The sequence below is a fragment of the Oratosquilla oratoria genome, chromosome 26 (assembly GCF_046742065.1).
Source record: "Oratosquilla oratoria isolate Oo_2021 chromosome 26, ASM4674206v1, whole genome shotgun sequence".
Classification (NCBI taxonomy): domain Eukaryota; kingdom Metazoa; phylum Arthropoda; class Malacostraca; order Stomatopoda; family Squillidae; genus Oratosquilla; species Oratosquilla oratoria.
The window spans coordinates 1,160,968-1,184,909 of record NC_134802.1 but is presented as its reverse complement, the minus strand read 5'-3'; the positions used below and the strand labels follow the sequence as shown (position 1 = coordinate 1,184,909).

General features: G+C 43.2%; 1 protein-coding gene across 6 annotated transcripts in view; it reads right to left on the bottom strand.

The window, feature by feature from the left end:
* LOC143039359 (FHF complex subunit HOOK-interacting protein 1B-like) overlaps positions 1-23,942 on the bottom strand; it is a 367,378-nt gene that overhangs the window by 26,450 nt on the left and 316,986 nt on the right. For all 6 annotated transcript variants that reach the window (XM_076209245.1, XM_076209249.1, XM_076209250.1 and 3 more), the window contains one exon: positions 10,388-10,556. In XM_076209245.1, coding sequence (XP_076065360.1) covers positions 10,388-10,556 — 169 coding nt within the window. The remainder of the gene's footprint in view (positions 1-10,387; positions 10,557-23,942) is intronic.

Here is a 23,942-nt window from a genome sequence, read left to right as displayed (position 1 = left end):
CTAGGTAAATACAACTAGGTAAAGGTAAACACACACACACATGTTGCAACAAATTACTGCACGTTGCTGTTTGTTTGCAATTCACGATTGTGCTGCCTATAATTCACTTACAATAATATATATACTGTATGTGTGTGTGTGTACACTAGGGAATTTTTAGGTACGTATTATTTTTATAATCCGCTCTGGCAACACTGTTACACCAACGCTCACTCGCTCAATTTAACGGAAAATTCAATTTAGCGGACTGGACCTTGGCTGAATTAGTTCGTTAAATCGTGCTTCTACTTTATATATATTAGATACCACACATCCATACACACACAAAGATTGTCTTAACTGGAACTGACAACCCTGGAACAAAGAAGAGAAAGATGAGATCTATTGGCCATTTACAGAATCATGAAAGGCATGGAAGTCCTTGATAGAGAAAATTTATTAAAATGGGAGAGAAGAAAAACAAGTTATAGAAGAGATCGGGAAAAAAAAAGTTTTCCACAGAGAGTGGTGGATGTCTGCAACAAAGTGGATAAAACAAGTGTGCAAATACCAAACAAGAATTTAAGAACTAGATGTTGCAAGATACAACAAAGACAGGTCACCACAAGCATTGCTCCCCTTCCTGTATAATACAACTAGGTACATACATACAGTATATATACCAATGGCTTTTTCCCCCTTACAAGGGAGGTGGCCAAAGTCAAAAGGCATAAATCCACTCCCACCCATTTCATCACAACATACTCCACTTCCATTCACCACCCCTCCTTCCCCCTTTTCTTGGCTCCTCCTGGATGATGGGTCATCCTTCTATCTTGCCCATGGCCCTGGGTCAGAAGCAATGCAGCAAAACTGCACATCCACAGTAAGGCTGTTTCATTTAATCAGCAAACCCCCTCTCCAACCCCTCATGCAGAAAAAGAGAAGACGGTGAGAAATCCCTTTGGGCTGCATAAAAATTTCATTCACCCATACTCCCTAACATCCCCCACCCACTCCCTTCCATGCATCACAGCATCATCCATACACAACCATTCTCTAGTCACCCCTATCTTCTCCCTTCCTCAACAGACATTCCTGTTTCCCAACGCCCCTTTTACCTTGTCCATCCATCTCATCCTTGGTTGCCCCCTCCTGTTCACTCCACCTCTGCCTTCCATACTTTTCACAACTCTTTTCTCATTCATTCTTTCCATGTGTCCAAACCATCCCAATACTCCCTCATCAACCCTATCTCCCAACTCCTTTTCTACCCCCACTCTCCTCCTCATTTCTCACTCTATCCAGCCTAATAACCCCCTACCATACCTCTCAGACATTTCATCTCAAACACATTTAAACTCTCTCTTCCTCTCTTATATTCCAGGTTCCTGCCCCATACAACTAGATAAATGCACAAAAACACTCCAATCTTATTACAAGTGAATATAATCACTCTGTTGCCCCAGGTCTCTCTTGCTAGAGATCCATAACACCCAGGTAAAAAGAAATGGACACCAGGCAGTCCCACAGTCCACTCTGAGAAGAAATATCATGTTCTTGTTCTTATTCTTGTCAAGGGACTCTTAGTGTGGGGTATTGTAGAATGAGGTGCTTTGTGTCTTCTGTGTGGTGGTTGCATCTGAGGGCAGGCTGAATCTGTGGCCAACCATATTACATGTTGATGCTGTCTTAGAGCTGGATGGTGTCCTGAACACAAGTGTACCAGTGATGTTCTTACTTCTTGTGGAGACTTTTCTGTAAAGCTTATGTTTAAAGGGTTATGAAGAAGGACAGATTTTGGTGGTTTGTTTTGAAGAGCTTGATTTTTTTTTATTTATTTTTTTAACCATTTTAGTATGAGACACCTACACAGGCATCACAAGGAGCGAGTGGGTACATGAGGATGCCAGCATCAGCGTCTTGATTATATATATATATATTTTTTTTGTAGTTGTACAACAGTTACTCCCAGATTCTGTGAACTGGTTTAATCATGTTTTCTGTGTTTATTATTACTCTGAGTAAAAGATAACAAGTATTACTGAAGTAATTTCATTTCTTATAATGTGGAGGGTCTTGATTGAGATGATTAGGAGAGGAACAGAGGGAGTAATTGGTGAGGAACAGTGTGGGCTTAGGACAGATAGGGGTTGTGTAGATCAGATTTTTGTGGTACGACATATGTAAGAAAGCTATAGGAAAAAGTAAGGATGTTTTTTGGGCTTTTGTGGATCTGGAAAAGGCTTATGACAGGGTAGACAGGAAGGCACTGTGGGAGGAACTGCAGATATATGGGATGGGAGGAAAGCTGTTAACCCCTTCAATACGGGCAACATCGTCTGGCATCATTAGCTGCCAGACGTGCGATGTTGCGTCATAATACTCACATTATAAAAAATAAAGTCACTGCTCTATCGCTCGTTCTCTTTCACCCATGAATTTTGATAACCATAGAAAATATGATGAAGCCAGTTTACAGAGTATGGGGCTCACGCAGGTACAACTACAATAAATATTACTGAAGTAATTTTATATCTTACAATGCGGAGGATCTTGATTGAGAGGATTAGGAGAGGAACAGAGGGAGTAATTGGTGAGGAGCAGTGTGGGTTTAGGACAGGTAGGGGTTGTGTAGATCAGATTTTTGTGGTAAGACAGATATGTGAGAAAGCTATAGGAAAAGGTAAGGATGTTTTTTGGGCTTTTATGGATCTGGAAAAGGCTTATGACAGGGTAGACAGGAAGGCACTGTGGGAGGAACTGCAGATATATGGGATGGGAGGAAAGCTGTTAACCCCTTCAATACAGGCCACATCGCACGTCTGGCAGCATTAGCTGCCAGACGTGCGATGTTGCGTCAAAATACTCGCATTATAAAAAATAAAGTCACTGCTCTATCGCTCGTTCTCTTTCACCCGTGAATTTTGATAACCATAGAAAATATGATGAAGCCAGTTTACAGAGTATGGGCCTCACGCAGGTATGACTACAATAAATATAATCAAGACGCCGACATCGGCATCCTCGCGTACCCCCTTGTTCCTTAAGACGCCTACATAGGTGTCACCGTATGGAAGGGGTTAAGAGCAGTCAAGAGTTTTTATGATAGTAGTAGAGCTTGTGTTAGGATTAGAAATGGAGAAAGTGAATGGTTTGAGGTAAAGGTGGGACTTCATCAGGGATGTGTTATGTCGCCCTGGCTGTTCAATCTTTACATGAATGGGGTGGTGCAAGAGGTGAATGCAAGGGTAGTGGGTCAGGGGTTGGAGATGATTAAAGAAAATGGAGAAAAGTGGGAGGTGAGCCAGTTGTTGTTTGCTGACAACACTGCGCTTGTAGCAGGATCAGAGGAGGGATTGAGGAATTTAGTGACATAGTTTGAGAAGGTGTGTGAAAGAAGGAAACTGAAGATAAATGTGTGAAAAAGTAAGGTGATGAGATGTACAAGGGGAGAGAGTGACATCAGGCTGGAAGTGAGCATTAGAACATTAAGGGTGAAAGACTGGAGGAAGTGGATAGTTTTAGATACTGGGTGCAAATGTGGCAGGAAAGGGAGGAGTGGGGGTGGAGGTAGAATGTAGATTGAGAGAAGCGAGTAAATGCCTTAGTGGATTAAAAAGTGTAATGAGAAATAGACATTTGGGAATGGATGCTAAGAGGAGGTTATATGAAGGAGTGATTGTGCCAACAGCATTGTACGGGGCAAAAACATGGAACATGAGAGAGGAAGAGAGGAGTTTGAATGTGTTTGAGATGAAATGTTTGAGAAGTATGATAGGGGTTACTAGGCTCGATAGAGTGAGAAATGAGGAGGTGAGGAGAACAGGGGTGGAAAGGGAACTGGGAGATAGGGTTGATGAAAGAGTATTAGGATGGTTTGGACACATGGAAAGAATGAGTGAAGAAAGATTAGTAAAAGAGGTGTGGAAGGCAGAGGTGGAAGGAATGAATATGAGGGGGCGTCCTAAGATGAGATGGATAGATGGGGTGAAAGGGGCATTACAAAAGAGAGTAATGTCTGTTGAGGAAGGACAGGAGAGAACAGAAGATAGGGGTGAATGGAGAGGGGTTGTGTATAGATGATGCTGTGAGGCATGAGGGGGAGTGGGTGGGGGATGGGGATTGAGGAAGTATGTATGAGAAAAAAAATTGATGAAGCCCAAAGGGATTTCTCCCCGTCTTTTCCTTTTCTGCGTGAGGGGACGGAGAGGGGGGTTGCTGAATTTATGAAGCGGCCTTGCTGAGGATGTGCTGTGTCTTGTGATACTGCTTCTGACCCAGGGCAGTGGACAGGATGCAGGGATGACCCGTCATCCAGGAGGTGCCAAGATAAGAGGGAGGGAGGAGGGTGGAGGGGAGTGGAATATATAGGAAATGGAATGGGTGGGAGTGGTTTCTGTACCTTTTTCTTTTTGGCTACCCCCGTGCAGGGGGAAAGCCTTTGGTATATGTATGCATAATGCGAGTAGTGTGATGAGTCGTACATATGGCAGCTGATGCTGCATGCAAGAATTTGACTCTTATTGAAGTGGTTAATGTATCATAAGGTAACCAGCCTAAGGTATTGGCTGCATATTATTGTGGGGTTAAAAGCTCCTCAGTACCATACAGCTGATATTTTAGGGGCTATACAGAGTGCCCCTACAGACCCGAGTCACACATCATGTCTGTGATAGAGGAAATATCTATAGATAAATAATTTTACTTTATTATACTGCAACTGTCTCTCCATTATGCTGTCCCCCCTACTCTTAATACTGTCCAGTACCACTTTTTTATTAATTTCCTTTTTTGCCAAGCCCTGTGGTAGGGGAGAAAGTATATTGCCATCAAGTGTCCCACTTGAGTCATAGAAGGCGACAAAATAGGGGCAGGGATAGGACTAGGCATCCTACTCTCAGTAGCCCCAAAGGAGACATTCCTTAAAAAAGCAAAGGCATATGAGGGACTAGGAAGAGTCTTCCAAACAGAACCCGAAGGTGTCTTTGAATATGCATGGATGTGGTACACAAGAGTAAAAGGGAAGATATAGGCAGTATGCTTGTGAGAAAAAAAGATGGATGTGTTGGTACTGAGTGAAACAAAGTTGATAGGGAGGTGTGATTTTGAGTATGGGCCTGGTAGTGAGAAGAGTGTAGAGGAAAGGGAAGCTTTTTCAACAGATTTAAATGAGTGCATAGAGGGTTAAGGGAGAAATGTCAATATGGTAGTATTGGGAAATCTCAATGCTAGGGTAGATGAACCAATAGACAGAGTGGTTGGAAAGAGTGGAGTTCCAGGAAAAAAATCATTCTGAAGAGATGATGGTGATGTGTCTAGAGAGTTTATGATAGCAAATACAGTGTTTAGGAAGAAAGTCAAACATAAGTATACATGGGTGAGGGTGGTGGATCGAAGGGTGGTAGATAGGGCTTTTATGGACTATATAGTGGCAACCAGGAGAATAGTAGGAAGAATTTTGGATGCACATGTCCTAAGGGGAGAGAGTGGGGGAATATCAGATCATTTTTGGTGGAAGGTAAATTGAGAATGGAAGATAGATGGAGACAGAGGAAAATGACAGAAGGTTGGGAGGTGCTTAGAGTAATCTACTTAAATGAGAAAGAAAAGGATAGGGAGTATAAGAAGCTGAGAGAAGAGTGGGAAGGAGGGATAGAGTAGAAATTGGAGTGGAGGAGGAATGGGTGATGTTTCAAGGTGGGGGTCATAAGGTGTGCAGAGATGATGTGTATTTACCTAGTTATATCTTACAGGAAGGGGAGCTATGCTCATAATGTCTAGTTTGCTCTTGAATTCATGTACATTTTTTGCACACACTATTGTTTTATCCAGTTTGTTCCAGATATCCATCACTCTCTATAGAAAACTATTTTTTCAGGTCTCTTCTATAACTATCCTTTTTGAGTTTCTTTTCTTGTCCTCTTGTATTTCTCTTATCATGATTCTGTAAATGGTCAGCAGGCTGCCTCTTTCTCTTCTTTCTTTCAAAGTCTGTAATTTAAAATTAGCCAGTCTCTCCTCATATGACAGGTTTGAAAGTGTTTAGGCCATTTTTGTGGCTACTCTCTGGATTCATTTAATTTTCTTTATATTCTTTTTGGTACTAGTATTTTTTTCAACCATTTCTTTGTCTAATTAGGTAAAAACCACTTTTATTGATCTTAGCAATATGTAAGATTCTTCCGACAATTTTGTTGATCCATTTATCAGGGGAAAAGTCATTTGAGATAATTGTTCCCAGGACTTTTTCTGATCTCACTTTATTTCCTTTGTTCCAATTTTATATTGTCCTGATATTATTTTTTTATTTTTTCCAAACTCCATTATGCTACATTTCTTAATGTTGAAGTCTACTTCCCACTTTTGGCTCCATTTCCAAACCTTGTTTAGGTCTCTTATGTAGTGATTCACTATCCATTTCAGTATTCACTTTCCTAATATCTAATTCTGACACAGGCTCTACTACTTCTGTAAATCATGACTGCCCTTAACAGCTTTCACCTGATCCCATATATCTGCAAAACCTCCCACAGTACTGTCCTGTCTACCCTGTCATAACCCTTTTCCAAATCCATGGCCAAAAAAAAGGCCCCAAAAAATCCATACCTTTCCCTAATGCTCACATATCTGTCTTACTACAAAAATATGATCCACACAACCCCTACCTTTCCTAAACCCACACTGTTACTCATTAAGGGAGCATCACCAGCGATTATTGGAAAAATTCTGGTACATGAGTGAATTTAAGGTAAACATTTCAAAAGAATTTCTATGGTGGCAACACTCATACAAAGTTATACAACTGTATTTCTTTTCTATCTTTTTTTATAAAGCATAAAATATATAAAATATTGGCAACCTCTAGAAACAGCATTGAAAAAAAAAAAAAAAATCTATATATTGAAATAGCATCAACATTTCTATACCTGTTTCGTTTTTTGGTACAGAATTGTGTTTATGGAGAAATTTGGCAACTCCTCCCACCAGCATAACCCATAAAGACAGTGGACTGGGCACCAGTACGCTTGAAAAGGTCAAAGTGAGGTGACATCGGTCATGGCGCTCTCACCGTAAGCAACAATTTTGATTCCATGCCCTGTATTGCTGCTGTGATCACGGGAAAATTAACAAGAAACAAGAGAATGAAGTGGCAGAATACAGAGAGGGCCCATGAGTGCCTGAAATAGAAAGGAAAAATAAAGAAAGAGGAGAAAAGCAGCACAGCTGCACCCAGCACTCTGCATGCATTTTACTAGCCACACCCACCTTACATCTCCTCCACCCATGCCACACCACTCGCCCTCACCTCACACTTCATCAGCAAAGAGGAAATTGGAGATTGGCTATACACTGCAACCATCAAACAAATAATTGAGAAAAATGGTCTCCAAAATTTAAATCCTCAATTCTGTAAAGTTTATGTTTTTATTCTTTCTGTTGTAATATCTTCAGTTTTTCTTTATATATTTTTGTCATTTTTGTTTCACTTGAAAGAAAACATCATGCTCTTTATTTTCTACAGTAAAAAAATAAAAGAAATTTGAATTAAAAAAATATATATATATATATATATATATATATATCTATGAAACCTGAATTTTGCAGCATTTATTAATTATTCAGAAATACAAATTTCTGGAGAGGGGGGGTCGCCGATTAAATGAAGCGGCCTTGCTGTGGATGTGCTGTGTCTTGCGACACTGCTTCTGACCCAGGGCGGTGGGCAGGGTGCAGGGATGACCCGTCATCCAGGAGGTGCTCAGATGAGAGGGAGGGTGGGAGGGGTGTGGAGTGTATTTAGGGATGAAATGGGTGGGAGTGTTTTTATGCCTTTCCCTTTTTGGCTACCTCCCTTGGAAGGGGGAAAAAGCCTTGGTATATGTATGTATGTATTAATTATTCAGAGAAACAAATTAATAAAAAATCAGAGGTATTAGTTTGAAAAAATTTATTCAATAAGATTTGTTCCCCAGACTCTAAGCTTTCATTTCATACCAAGCTGCATGCTGTGAAAGGACTTTCCATTAAGTAATTAGAGCTTCACTAGAGCTCACTATATCTTCATAAATATTCACTATGCCTTATATATACATAGGAGGAACACAATACCCTGAGGAATTACACACTAATGTAAACAGTATTTATACCTTTATTCATTAAACACATTAGGAAAAAAAAAAAAATAAAATAAAAAAAAAATCACCTACTCTATAAAGCAATGCGTCACTCCCATAATTACTCCCTCTGTTCCTCTCCTAACCCTCTCAATTAAAATCCTCTCATAAACCTTCCCAACTACACTCAAACTGATCCCTCTGAGACTACTAACACTCGCATTTGTCCCCTTTTCTCTCGTAAAGCAGAATTGTGAAGGCACTCCTCCAATCCTCCAGCACTGTACCCTCCCTCAGATACACATTAAACAACCTCACTAGACAGTCCACCATTACTCTACCTTCTTTCTTCCAACACTCCATATAACACCCATCTAACCCAGGTGCCTTACCTGTTCTCATCCTTTTCAAAACTATTTGTACCTCATCTCTTATTTCTCCTCCATTTTCCTCTCCCATTACTGTCGTTTTCTTAGTGCCTCCCTCTGCTACCACCAATCCTTCCCTATCCTCTCCACATTCAACAACTCTCTAAAATACTCTCCCCATCTTCCCTTTACTGCTTTCTCATCCATTAACATCTGTCCATCTGCACCTTTTACCTTTTCTTCTTTACTTGACTTGCCTCCCCTTCCTCTCTTAACTTCCTTCCAAAACATCTTTTTATTACTTTCAGTTTTCTGTCGTACTCCTCTAATTTACATCTGCTCTCTTTTTTCCACCTTTAACTTTTGTTTTCCTTTTTTTTTTTTACCTTTCATAAGTTTCTCTTGTTCTACTTTGCAACCAGTCCCTGAATGCTCATTTCTTCTCTTCTACTAACTTCACTTCATCATCCTACCACTCACTATTCTTCCTTCTATTTACTCCTGTCCTCCTTGTTTCACATACCATCTTGACACACCTTGTCACTTCCTCCTTGAAACACCCCCATTCCTTCTCCATGCCTAGCTCTACTCTATCCTTCACCCTTCACCTCCCACACTTCTCTCAGCATCTCCTTGTACTCCTGCTTCTTTTCCTTCTCATTTAAGCACTTTACTCTAAGCACCTCTCTTCTGACCTTTTCCTATTTCTCCACCTATCCTCCACTCTCAACTTACCTTCCACTAAAAAAAATGCACTCTCTCCCCCATGAGCCTGAGCCACACATAATTGGTGTATTTTAGAGGAAATCTCTACGCATACAGAAATTATGCTATTTCATTTTACTGCAACTGTCCCTCCTTTATGCTATCCCCCCTCTTAATACTATCCGATACCACTCCTTTGTGGTAGGGGAAAGAAACAAATACTGCCAAGTCTTCCCACTTGGGTTGTAAAGGTGGCTAAAATGGGATGGAATGATGGGACTAGGCATCCTGTTCTCTATAATCCTAAGGGGTACATTCCTTTGAAAAATCATAATGATAATACATAAAAAATGTAAGCTCCAGGTATGAGAAAGCTATAATTGAAGCTGTCACCACAGCCCTATGTGCTTGGACTACCTAGACATGTAGCAGTAACTGGTAACCAATAGATTCAAACCCAATTCTTTACTACACTGTTGCTCTTAACAAGCAGCTATTTTGTTTTAATTTGTTATGTCTTAACTTACTTTTAAACAGTCTTAAATATGTGTCCATATTTAAAAGCAGCCTTAAATATGTATCCAACATGGAAAGAATGAGTGAATAGAGATTAGTAAAAAGGTTTGGAAGGCAGAGGTGGAAGGAGTGAACATGAGGGGGCGATCAAGGATAAGATAGATGGATGGGGTGAAAGGGGCATTGGGAAATAGGGGAATGCCTGTTGAGGAAGGATAGGAGAGGACAGAAGATAGGTGCAAATGGAGAATGGTTGTGTATTGATGATGCTGTGATACATGAGGGGGAGTGGGTAGGGGATGGGGGTGTGGGAGTATGTATGAAAAATAAATTGATGCAGCCTGAAGGGGATTTCTCCCCATCTTCACTATTTCTGTATAAGTGGATGGAGGGGGGTTGCCAATCTAATGAAGCAGCCTTGCTGTGGATGTGCAGTGTCTTGCAACATTGTTTATGATCCAGGGCAGTGGGCGAGATGCAGAGATGACCTGTCATCCAGGAGGAGCCAAGAAAAGAGAGAAGGAGGGGGGTGGATAGGGGTGGAGTGTGTGGGGATGGAATGGGTGGGAGTGGTTTTTATGCCTTTGTTTTTTGGTTACCTCCCTAGTAAGGGGGAAAAAGCCTTTGGTATATGTGTGTATGTATGTAAATACAGTATGTGTCCATAACTTGAGACACCTACAAAAAGAATTATGGACTCACCTCTGACAAGAGATGACTCTACTATAGGTGAAGGGGTGCTGACTGTGCGTGGAGAATGTTGTGGTGTTACAATACACCTATTAGTAAACCACAACTTGGCCTCTGATAAGGATCCACAATCTTCCTCTGTTACTAAACTGTCAATGCGCTGTTTTTGGCCACTCAGTACCTGAATAAAAGAAATGCATTAATAGAAATATCTCAAAACGAATTCATACATCCTACATTGGTAAATCTAGGTAATATATATATTTTTTTCAAAGTAAGTGCCACTACCCACAAGGAAAGGTGTGTTCATTTGAGAGAAACTTCCTCAACTCTTTCATTCTCATCAAACTCTCCTCTTTCACTCTTCTTGCTTAACCAGGATGAACTACAGGAATTTGCCAGTGGTGATGCTATAACAGATGTAAGATAAAAGCATCTCCCTTCTACCAATCTTCAAAATCCACCAATACTGCTCCATCTGGATGTGTGGTGCTGGCACCTTTCTGATCAGTTCTTTTATGAGAGAGAGAGAAGAGAAAGAAAAAGAGAAAGAGAGAGGAGGAGAGAGTAGAAGAGTGAGAGTGAGAGAGAGAGGAGTGGGAGGGAAAGGGAGGGAGAGGGGAGTGGGAGGGAAAGGGAGGGAGAGAGGAGTGGGAGGGAAAGGGAGGGAGATGGGAGTGGGAGGGAAAGGGAGGGAGAGAGGAGTGGGAGGGAAAGGGAGGGAGATAAAGAGAAGTGTGGGAGAGAGTGAGAAAGGGAGGAAGAGAGTGAGAAAGGGAGGGAGAGAGAGAGAGTGGGAGGGAGAAAGAGAGAGTGGGAGGGAGAAAGAGAGTGTGGGAGGGAGAATGAGAGGGAGGTGGAGAGAGAGAAAGAGAGGGAGGATGAGAAAAAAGAAAAGAAAAAGAGAGGGGGAGAGAGAGCTAGAGAAGGAGTGAGTGAGAATCAGAGTCAGAGAGAGAGAGAGGGTGGGGAGGGAGAGGGAAAGAGGGAGTGGTAGTGAAAAAGAGAAAGTGAGAGTAAGAGAGAGGGAGAGAAAGAGAGAGAGATTGATGGGGGAGGCAAAGGGAGGGGGAGGGAAGGAGAGAGGGAGAGGGAGAGGGAGAGGGAGAGAGAGAGAGAGAGAGTGGGAGAGAGAGAGAGAGTGGGAGAGAGCAAGAGAGAGAGAGAGAGAGAGGGGGGGGGAAGGCTGTTAAGCTAGGCATTATTATGTCCTCTTTATTATGCTGTCTTAATGCACTTTGTTCCATTTAGCCCAATGTTGCTTTATGTAATGATTTCTTTGTTTCAGTTATGTATGGTGGTAGAAGTTCAGTTACTCACAAATAAAGATCAAAGCACTTGAAGAAGACTTTCACTAGAGAGAGTGAGAGTGAGATAGAGAGAAACAGAGAGAAAGGGGTGGAGTGGAGAGAGTTGGGAAAGAAGACAGTCAGGGTGGAGTGAAAATAATATACATATATATATATATATATACATATATATATATATATATATATATATATATATATATATATATATATATATATATATATATATATATATATATATATCACGTGAAAACCACTGTTGGAGCAAAGAAGACTGTAGACAGGGAATTTATATATTTTGATTGCAAACTGCAATCCTCTTCAGTAGACACAAAAATGAAATAGTGAGTGTTACATAAGTAGCACCCTTGACATGAAAAAGGGAACATTGGGAGAGGTCTCTACCTTCGGTTCACTCCATATGTGGGGTCAGGACGCAAATATCTTTTTAATAGGCTGGTGATGGAAAGTCCTGAAATTATGTCTGGGGACCATTGGCCCTTTGAAATGTTCATATTGGGCTGGTATTCAATAATAGTCGATTCAATAATTTCTCCTAAACTCACATCTAGACTTATAAATGAGCTCAGCTTTGTCCCAGTCTAAACAATGGTTAAATTGTTTAACATGTTGGAACACAGCTGAACTTTGTTGTCCATATTTGAAGGACCGTTTGTGTTCAATCATCCTAGTGTCCAAATCCCTCCCAGTCTGTCTGATGTAAACTAAGTCACAACCTTTAAATGGAATAGAATAAACCCCCTATGTTCTTCTTTCAACCTTTGGTGGACATTTACCACTTTTTTATTAATGGTGTTGGGGTAATAATTAATTAAATTTCATATTTTTTGCTCCAACAGTGGTTTTCACATGACTGACAAATGTGGGATTACATTTTTCACCTGTGACCATGATGAGTGAGGAAAATGGAGGAGAAATAAGGAAGGATGAAGTGAACGCAGTTGTTAAGATAATGAAAGCAGGTAAGGCACCTGGTCTGGATGGATGCCATGCAGAATGTCTAAAAAAAAAGGAGGTACAGTGATGGTGGACTGGCTGGTGAGGTTATTTAATGTTTGCTGGAGAGAGGGTAGAGTGCCAGAGGACTGGAGGAGTGCCTGTATAGTTCCTCTTTACAAGGGAAAAGGGGACAAGTGTGAATGTAGTAGTTTCAGAGGGATTAGCTTGTTAAGTGTAGTTGGTAAGGCTTATGGGAGGATCTTGATTGAGAGGATTAGGAGAGGAACAGAGGGAGTAATTGGTGAGGAACAGTTTGGATTTAGGAGGGGTAGAGGTTGTGTAGATCAGATTTTTGTGGTAAGACAGATATGTGAGAAAGCTATAGGAAAGGGGAAGGATTTTTGGGGGGCTTTTATGGATCTCGAAAAGGTTTATGACAGGGTAGACAGAAAGGCACTGTGGGAGGTTTTGCGGATTTACGGGATAGGAGGAAAGCTTCTAGGAGCTGTCAAGAGTTTTTATGAGGGTAGTAGAGCTTGTGTCAGGATTAGAAATGGAGAGAGTGAGTGGTTCGAGGTAAAGGTGGGACTTCGTCAAGGATGCGTTATGTTGCCCTGGCTGTTCAACTTATACTTGGATGGGGTAGTGCGAGAGGTAAATGCAAGGGTAGTGGGTCAGGGATTGGAGATGGTTAAAGAAAATGGAGAAAAGTGGGAGGTGATCCACCTGTTGTTTGCGGACGACACTGTGCTTGTGGCAGGATCAGAGGAGGGATTGAGGAAGTTGGTGACAGAGTTTGGGAGAGTGATAGAAGAAAGCTGAAGATAAATGTGGGTAAAAGTAAGGTGATGAGATGTACAAGGGGTGAAAGTGGCAGTAGACTGGAAGTGAGCATTAAGGGAGAGCAACTGGAGGAAGTGGATAGTTTTAGATACTTGGGTGCAAATGTGGCAGGAAAAGGTGGAGTGAAGGTGGAGGTAGAATGTAGATTGAGAGAAGCAAGTAAATGCCTTGGTGGATTAAAGAGTGTAATGAGGAATAGACATTTGGGAATGGATGCTAAGAGGAGACTGTATGAAGGAGTGATTATGCCAACAGCACTGTATGGGGCAGAAACATGGAACATATGAGAGGAAGAGAGGAGTTTGAATGTGTTTGAGATGAGGTGTATGAGAAGTATGATGGGGGTTACTAGGCTAGATAGAGTGAGAAATGAGGAGGTGAGGAGAACAGGGGTGGAAAGGGAGTTGGGAGATAGGGTTGATGAAAAAGTATTAGGATGGTTTGGACACATGGAAAGAATGTGTGAAGAAAGACTAGTAAAAGAGGTATGGAAGGCAGATGTGGAGGGAGTGAACATGAGGGGACGTCCTAGGATGAGATGGATGGATGGGGTGAAGGGGGCTTTGGGGAAGAGGGGAATGTCTGTTGAGGAAGGATGGGAGAGGACAGAAGACAGGGGTGAATGGAGAATGGTTGTATATTGATGATGTTGTGATGCATGAGGACAAGTCATTTGAGATAATTACACCCAAATCTTTTTCGGATCTCTCCTTCTTTACCTCCTTGGTTCCAATTTTATATTGTCCTGATACAGTAAAAGCCCTCGTATCCGGCCTTCTTGTATCCGGCACTTCAAATAACCAGCATATTTTTCACGAAAACCGAAAAATTGTGATAAAGGTAGACGTATACATAAAATAGATAAATTTAAAATTCCCGCGTGTGTTTAAAATCCCTGCGCATGGTTGTAGTTGCTCTCGCCGCCACCAGGGCTTCTCAGTTCCATTCACTTCTCCCGCCACGTGTTAGCCACCTCCGTGCACATGTTAGCCAACTCTATCATGCCCAAAGTTGAGAAGAAGAAAGTGTGGTGCTTTTACTTAAGCAAAAGGTGGACATATGCAGAAGATTGAAGAAAGGCGAAAATAGAAAAATACTAACGGAAGAATACGGCTTTGGGCCGTCTACCATTTACGATATCAAGGCCCAATCCAAAAAGCTAAGAGAGTTTGTGAAGTTGAGTGACACACCTGAAGCTGCAGAAAATCACCACACTCTACAACATAAACGTGTGGAAATGCTGGACAAAGTGTTGTACGAGTGGTTTTGTCTTAAAATGTCTGAAGGTGCAGCTATATTAGGCCCAACGCTGCAAGAAAAAGCCAAAGATTTTGCTGAAAAGATGCCAATTGGAGAATCGTGCCAGTTCTCAAATGGGTGACTTAAAAGATTCAAGAATCGCCATAGAATACGTCGTCTTGATGTGTTTGGGGAAGCAAAATCTCCTGATTTACCTTTTGCAGAGGAGTTTATAGACAGGTACGTTAATTAACCTATACCTTCATGGTAAAGATTCGCATCTCATATCTCAATTTATCTCTCGCATACACGGATGCATAGTGCACTTATATATATATCTTTTAACTTTTCTTTCCTCCTTTCTGTCATAGGTTTGCAAAATTGGTTGCCGAAGACGATCTGAAACCGGAACAGATCTACAACTCTGACGAGACCGGCCTGTTCTACCGCTGTCTACCGGCATCTACACTAGCCAGTGAAGCAGAGGAAACCACCAAAAGGTTCAAACAAAGCAAGGATAGATTGACGGTGTTACTGTGTACGAACATGGCAGGGACCCATAAAGTCAAATTGTGTGTCGTTGGAAAATACCGGAAGCCACATTGTTTTAAAAATCTAATATACTTACCAGTGGATAATTATCGCCCACAAAATAACGCATGGATGGACTCAGAAACATTCATGAATTGGATCTAGCATGTGTTTGTCCCATCAGTGAAAGGAAATTTGAAAAAGAAAAGACTTCTAGAGGACAGTAAATTTATTCTCCTACTCGACAACAGTAAAGCACATCCACCAGCTGAGGAACTGAGCAGTGGAAACATTTCTGTTGTGTATTTACCGCCGAACGTAACGAGTGTGATCCAGCCCATGGATCAAGGAGTGATTCAAAACTTTAAAATGAATTATCGGAAAAGTTCTATGCGCAAAGTAATTTATTTTGAGGACGGTAGCATTTCCGAATTCCAACGTGAGCTTAATGTTAAGACGCTATTTTTATGGAATCGCTAGCTTGGGAGGATGAAAAACAACAAACTTTAATGCGATGTTGGAGAAAATCATATCCGAAAATAATGTTTGAAGATCAGGAAGGGAATAAGAAATTTGAGGGTTTTCCATCGCCAAGAGAGAATCGATGGAGAAAGAATTGAAAGATGGGTTGTCGCGCTAAACTTTGCATTAGTGACGAAGTGATACAAGCGTGTGTAGATATGGACAGTGACCGAGCAGCAACATTCTCACTTAGTGATGATGAAATTTTACAATCACTTCCCGATGAACACGCGAAAAACGACAGAGGCAGATAGTGAAGAAGATGACCCTGAGATGAAAGTTTCATGGAAGGATGCAGCGAAGGGTCTAGCAGTGTTTATGGAATTTGCAGAACAGTGCACAAAGAGGAAAAAATTCTAAGCAGAGACATTATACATTTTATGAAAGTTGGAACAAAAAGTTTAGTGAAAGAAAATTCGAGTGTAGAGGTGAACGCACCCTCTCAGCCACCAACACTGAACGCGGCCATTCACAACTCCGTCGTAAAATTATCAGATGATGAATTAGACAACTGGTGATCCTGTGATGATTATAACTGATGTATATTGATTGGATTTACTCTATACTGATAGAATTTACAATATATAGATATGTGGATGTGTTTATTATTAAAGTGAATTAAGGTATATTAATAAGTAAAAGAACAATGTAAATAAATGTATTTTTCAAATATCCCTTCCCGTATCCGGCATTTTCTCGTATCCGGTACGTCTTCGGTCCCATTGGTGCCGGATACAAGGGCTTTTACTGTATTCTGTTTTTGCTTTTTCCAAACTCCATTATGCTACACTTCTTAATATTGAAGTCCACCTCCCACTTCTGACTCCAATTCCATACTTTATTCAGGTCTTCTTGCAGTGATTCACAATCCTCTTCAGTTTTTACTTTCATTAACAGTTTGGCATCGTCAGCAAAGAAGCTCATGTAGCACTTCACATCCTCATCCATGTCAAACAATATTGGAGCTAGTTCAGATCCTTGCAGTACTCCACTGATCACCTCTTTCATGTTCCAGACTCTTCCTCGCCTTGCAATTCATGGGAGACAGAGGCACGGCCTCGAGAGGAAGACACCTACTCTCCTCACAGGGCCACAGGAACACATGGAAGCAAAACTGCGGCCATGGTACTCAAAACAGGTGGCACCCCTACTGCAACCATTGCAGGAAAGTGGGCCACTCGACTGACTCTTGCTATTTTCTCCCATGTGGTCACACAAGCACATGTTGCCAGACCTGCGGAGGCGCTGGTCGAGTGAGGAAGGCTGACACCAGTGTCAGTCATGAGGGCCAGTTGGGTTTCGCCGAGAGTGGCATGTCAAAAAACTTCCCGTGCAGGGGGAAGTCTGCCCCAAGGTAACTGTCGAGCAGGAGACACACGTGGAAATTGTTCACGTCGACTTTTCCGGTCCCCATAGTGCTGGAGGGGGTTTGGCCATGGTGGCAGTTACATTGTTAGAGCCAAACGCTACTCAGTCCATTTGCGCTCTCCTGGACACAGGAGTGGTGGTGTCTCTTATTCATAAGAGTATCCTGCCTGTTACCACGAAAGGCTCCGAGGTGGGTGCAATTAGAGTCATAGCGGCCGATGATTCAGAGCTACCTAATCTTGGCAAGTTTACTGTTAGGTTTGGTCAAGTGGGTTTCCAGTTTGAACATTCCTTCTTCATAATCCCTGCTGAGGGACTTCCTGCTAAGTTGATTTTGGGTATTGACTTCCTCGCTGTGCACAAGATGACTTTAACATTCTGTCCATTAACATTCAAAGTTGAGGGCAAGGATATTCTGGTAATCTTTGCAGGGATGGCTGATCACATAACACCAATGCTCACCTTGCGCAAGGAGAGCCAGAGTCGTCAGGGGGTGAGGCAGCCATGTTCCTGGTTAAAACCATCGAGGCTCATTGGGTGCCAGGTTTCTCAGGCAGAACACTGGGACTAGTATTAGCGAGGGCAGACAAGCTTGCTCCTGTGGGTCAGGCCGTCTCGGCACTGTTCACGGCACGGACATACGCCGAAGGTGCCAGCCTGCTCGGCCAGGGAGTGGTAGAGCTGCTCAGGACGGAAGATGGTAAGGCCTGGTGCAAAGTCCCATTTCTGAACTTAGGCCCTGATACCCCTGAGATCAAGAAAGACCACGTTGTTGGGGAACTTACCCTCTCAGGGCAGATCACACAGGTAGATGGCGGAACTAACGTATCAGTGGGAACGGTGCAGGCGTCCAGGGAAGTGGATAGCTCACGCGATGGTAAGCTATGACAGGAAGTAGGGAAATTTTTCCCAAATACAAATAGCAGGGAAAGTCTAGCTTTGACCACTTTGGTGGTCAAATATGGCAATGTTTTTGCCTTACCAGGGGATCCACTTACTGTGACGCCTCACTTCTTCCATGAGATTAGGACCATTGGACCACCAGTATACCGCAAATCTTATCCCATTCCTGAGAAATACAGGGAAGAGATACGGGAACAGATTGGGGATATGCTTAGTAAGGGGATCACCCGCCCATCCTGTTCCCCTTACAATGCTCCTGTCGTTCCAGTTGTGAAGAAGGATAAGACCGCCTGTGTCTCAATTTTTGAGCGCTAAATCAACACGTGGTCGATGATAGGTTCCCTCTTCCCCATATTGACTCAATGTTGCGGAGTCTCGGCGCCAGTGTCATATTTTCACTGTTAGATCTTAAACAGGGGTATCTCCAACTCCCGCTGGTGGAGAGCAGCTGTGAGAAAATGGCGTTCTCGATGCCCGAGGGTCACTATGAGTTTACATCCCTTCCTTTTGGGTTAAAAGACGCTCCATCCTGTTTTCAAAGGGTGATGAACCAGGTGCTGACGGGGCTGTTAGGGGTTAGTGCGATGTACATGGACGATATCATTGTTCTGGGAACATCTTGGGACGACCCCCTCAAGAACCTTGAGGATGTCCTTCAGAGGTTGCAAGAGGTGAGCCTCTCGTTGAGGCTGGAGAAATGTAATTTCTTTCAGAAGGAGGTTGCCTACCTAGGGCATATCATATCCCTGGAGGCAATAAAGCCTCAACCAGAGCAGGTCCGGGCCATCAAAACTTTCCCACAGCCAGCGCGTCAGAAAGAGCTGCTTTCCTTCTTGGGATTAGCAGGATATTACAGGAAATTTATCCCAAACTTTGCCGAGATTTCGCTGCCTTTGGTGGCTATGACGAAGGGTGACGTAGCTAGGAAGCACAAGGATCGTGAGTTTGGTCCATGGACGTCTGCTCAGGTACATGCATTTGAGTCCCTCAAATCCCATTTGTCCTCCACGGTGGTCCTCCCTTAGCCCAATTTTGCGAAACCTTTTTTGCTCACCACTGATGCCAGCGCTTCGGCAATTGGGGCCGTGCTTCAGCAAGAGGACGAGGGAGGTAGGAGACGCCCACTTTCCTATTTCAGTCGCACTCTTAATGAGCATGAGAGACAGTATAGTACTGTTGAAAGAGAAGCGTTAGCGGTGGTCTACGGTCTCACGATAAATCGCCCTCTAATCATGGAATATCTGGTTAGATTATTGAGTGATCACAGGCCTTTGGTCTGGCTCTTCACTGCTAAGGGCACCAACACTCGGATCCTCCGGTGGCAAATGGCGATCGCCGACTTTGATCTTGAAGTCAACTATATCCCAGGGAGATTGAACATTGTCGCTGATGCGCTCTCTAGGATACGGGGAGCAGACCACCCTATAGATGATTACATAGTGTCGGCCATAACCACCGGTGGCCAAGGAAACTCAAACACTGAGGAGGACACTGTCAAATGGAACCAACAAGCAATCCGGAAGGAGCAGGATGAACACCCTGATTGGGGTCAAATAAAAGATTATCTTAAGGGGGCCACGACAGTAGAGCCAAGGGTCCCACGCTTAAGAGTGCCAATCAAGGAGTTTCGGCTCCTCCCGGACGGACTTCTATATCACTCGCGCAGGAATGCGTACCAGTTGGAGGAACTTCGCCTGGTATGCCCTGAAGGAGCAAAGGCAGCAGCCTTATGTATTGCCCATTGCCTTCCTATGGCAGGTCATGGCGGAGTCCAAGTCACTCTGGACCGGCTGCAAAAGTTCGCCTTTTGGCCTAAGATGTCAGAGAATGTAAAGGAATTTATAAAGAATTGCAAAGTCTGCATTACTTGCAAGCCCTCATATGATCTCCCAGCTCCGCTCAGTTTCCTGACATGAAAGGTCCATTCAAGAGAATGCATGTTGATCTCATAGGACCATTAACCACCACTTTAGATGGTGCGAAGTACATACTTACAGTAGTTGATGTACTAACCTGCTTCTTGGTCGCTGTACCCATAAGTTCCAAAGAAGCGCAGACGGAGCTTGGGCTTTCCTTACCCATGTGCTAGCCATACATGGTGCTCCCAAGCAGGTGATCTCAGACGGGGGAGGGGAGTTCATGAACGAAATCATTAAGGAGGTGTTGGAAATGGCGGACATCGAACATCACAAGATAACGCCATATCACCCATAGAGCAACGTAATAGTTGAGAGGGTGAATGGGACCATTACTAAAATCTTACGGTCCCTTGTCCAGGACAACCAGACAAGCTGGGATCAGATGCTCCCTCTGGCAGTATTGGCCTATAATTCAGCGTACCACAGAGTCCTGCAAGATTCCCCGCATTTCCTTCTTTTTCACCGTGACCCCATTCTACCGATGACTGAGTTTGCCAAGCCAAGCACCCCTTGGTACAATACTGATAATTTGGCACCTGAGACAATGGCATTGGCTAACTCATGCTTTGATAGATGCCAAAAGTTCATCGAGGCTGCATCAACTGAAAGACACACAAAAAGACCAAGGGCAAGGATAAAACAGCTCCCCCTCGGTGACAGAGTATACGTCACCCCCAGACCCAAGCAAGGGGTGACAAAGAAACTCCAGCCTCTGTACCAGGGCCCATATAGGGTGATTAAAAAGGTTAGCGATGTAGTATACCTCATTAAGCACATTCGCTCAGCCCGGGAGTTCTGTGTCCACACAGACAGGATCAAGCGAGAGGGAAACCTCTCAGTGTGTGTGTAGTGTGTTCCTAGGTTTATGTGCCATTTCCACACCGTGTTTCCTCAGTAATCTGCCCGCTACCTCAGATGCCCCTTTCAAATAAGGGACCGTAACCCGCAGTGCATCTGGTCGTCTGTCGTCTATCTTAACACTTGGTTGTTGTGCCGTCCACCTTTTCACCACTGAATTTGGGTAACTGTTGTCCCTGAATACCTTCTTCAGGTGGCTCCTCTCCTTCCTCCTGCTATCATCTGTGAAACACACCTTTTCTACCCTAGACCACAGAATCTTGACTTCACTTCTTTTGTGTGCATCTGGATGACAGCTGTTATAGTCCAGAAGCCGGTCTGTATGGGTATCCTTCCTGTAAACCCCCGTTGTCAAAGTAGACCCGCTTCTTGTCACCATGACATCCAGAAATGGCAATCGTATGTTCTCCTCTTTCTCCATTTCAAACTGGATGGCTTCATTCTTTCCATTCAATAGATCGAAGAAAGGTTCCACCCCCTCTTTCTGCATAATGACAAATACATCATCGATATACCTTACCCATAATTTTAATGATGGTGGTGCATCCTCCTCGTAGCACTGCATGGCCATTTCCGCCAAAACCACCGAGATCGGAGAGCCCATGGGTGTCCCTACCTTTTGATGATATATCTTATCCCTGAACTTGAAAAAGGTCGCGTCCAGACACAAATCGACTAGCCCTATCAACTCCTTTGCCATCAATTTTTCCTTTTCTAGGAATTCTCGACTGCTCTCCACCATGGACATAGCCATAGCAGCCTGCCTTATCAGACCCTGTGTTAATGACGTGAACATAGCTTTAACATCAAACGACACCAAGCAATCATCCTCTCCCATGTTAATCCCTCTAAGTCTCTCTACAAAGTCTGCTGAGTTACTAAGCATCCTCTCTGAGCTTTCCACCAGTGGACTCAGACGTTTGGCCAAATCCCTCACCAAGTTGTAGGTAGGCGAGCCCCTGAAAGCAATAATGGGCCTTAGGGGTACCCCTCTTTGTGCACCTTACGGAGTCCATAAAACTTAGGGATCATGGAGTCTCCCGGTCTCATCCTGGACCATTCCTGTTCCTTAATTAACCTCGCCTCTTTTAACCACTTCACTCCGGACTTAAATCTCATGGGCAGCAGCCAATGCCAGCCGTATGACGTGTCGTAATAATACTCACATCATAAAATATAGTCACCGCTTATATTGATCGTTCTCTCTTTCACCCGCGAATTTTGAAAACCACAGAGAATAGGATTCAGGGCACATTTGGGAGAATGTAAAAATACAGGGGCGACTACAATAAATATAATCAAGACGCCGATATGGCAGCGTCGCGAATCCACTTGCTCCTCATGACACCTACGTGTGCGGCACCGTATGGAAGGGGTTAATTTCTTTAATCCAGCCTCCACTTTCCTCTGCAACCTAGCAGTTGACAGGTCATCCCTGCATCTTGTCCACTGCCCTGGGTCAGAGGCAGTGTCGCAAGACACAGCACATCCACAGCAAGGCTGCTTCATTAAATTGGCTACCCCCTCTCCATCCCCTCATGCAGAAAAGGAGAAGACAGGGAGAAATTCCTTCGGGCTGTATCAAATTTTTCTCACACATACTACCTCCCCCACTATCCCCCCACCCATTCCACCTCATGCATCACATTATCATCTATATACAACCATTCTCCATTCACTCCTGTCATAAAACTGACTTTGTAATTCAGAATGTTTTTGTCAAAACACTAGCTGGGAAAAATTTGCAAATGATGAAACAAAGATGGAAGAGAAATGGAAAATTTTTACAGAAAAATATAGGGAGGGAACAGATAAACATGTACCTAAGCAGAAACAAAAAATGTTTTGCATAAAGTGTTGGTATAATAAAAAGATGTTGTGATTGCATGAGGAGGAATGGGCAGGGGGGTGGGGGGTGGGGTAGTATGTGTGAGTAAATTTTGACGCAGCCCGAAGGGATTTCTCCCCGTCCTCTCCTTATATGCAAGCGGGGACGGAGAGGGGGGGTCGCCGATTAAATGAAGCGGCCTTGCTGTGGATGTGCTGTGTCTTGCGACACTGCTTCTGACCCAGGGCGGTGGGCAGGGTGCAGGGATGACCCGTCATCCAGGAGGTGCTCAGATGAGAGGGAGGGTGGGAGGGGTGTGGAGTGTATGTAGGGATGAAATGGGTGGGAGTGTTTTTATGCCTTTCCCTTTTTGGCTACCCCCCTTATAAGGGGGAAAAAGCCTTGGTATATGTATGTATGTATGTATAATAAAAAGTGTAGGGATGCTAAAGATAGAAGAGACAAAGCCTGGAAAAAATGAAAAAAAAGTGACTAAATGGCAACATACATCAAACTGAGAAATGAATACGTAGATATACACTGAGAGGAAAAAAGAAACTACGAAAAAGATACATACATACATACATATACCAAGGCTTTTTTCCCCCTTACCAGGGGGGTAGCTAAAAAGGACAAGGCACAAAAACATTCCCACCCATTTCATCCCCAAAAACACTCCACATCCCTCCACCCTCCCTCCCATCTTAGCACCTCCTAGATGACGGGTCATCCCTGCACCCTGTCCACTGCCCTGGGTCAGAAGCAGTGTCGCAGGACACAGCACATCCACAGCAAGGCCGCTTCATTAAATCGGCGACCCCCCCCTCTCCGTCCCCCCATATAAAGGAGAGGACGGGGAGAAATCCCTTCGGGCTGCGTCAAAAATTTTTGCTCACACACACTACCTCACCCCCATTCCCCCGTCCAATCCACCTCACGAAAAAGATATAATAGATAAATACAAAGATCAACCTAAACTATTTTACAGGTATGTAAACGATAAACTAAAAGACAAATATGAAATAGTGAAACTGCTCAAAGGAAACAAAGAATATATAGTAAATGTAGAAATGGCTGAAGTAATGACCAGACACTTTGGGTCTGTATTTACAATTCAAAGCTCACAAATGTGGGATGAAGGACAGTGAGAAGGATCCCCCAAAATGAAAGAAATACGGTGACACAGAAAGAAAGAAATACTTTTACCCACATTTACCTTCATCTTTCTCCCATTGCATACTTCCCCAACCTCCATCACTACCTGCCGTAATCCCTCCTTTGACCCTACC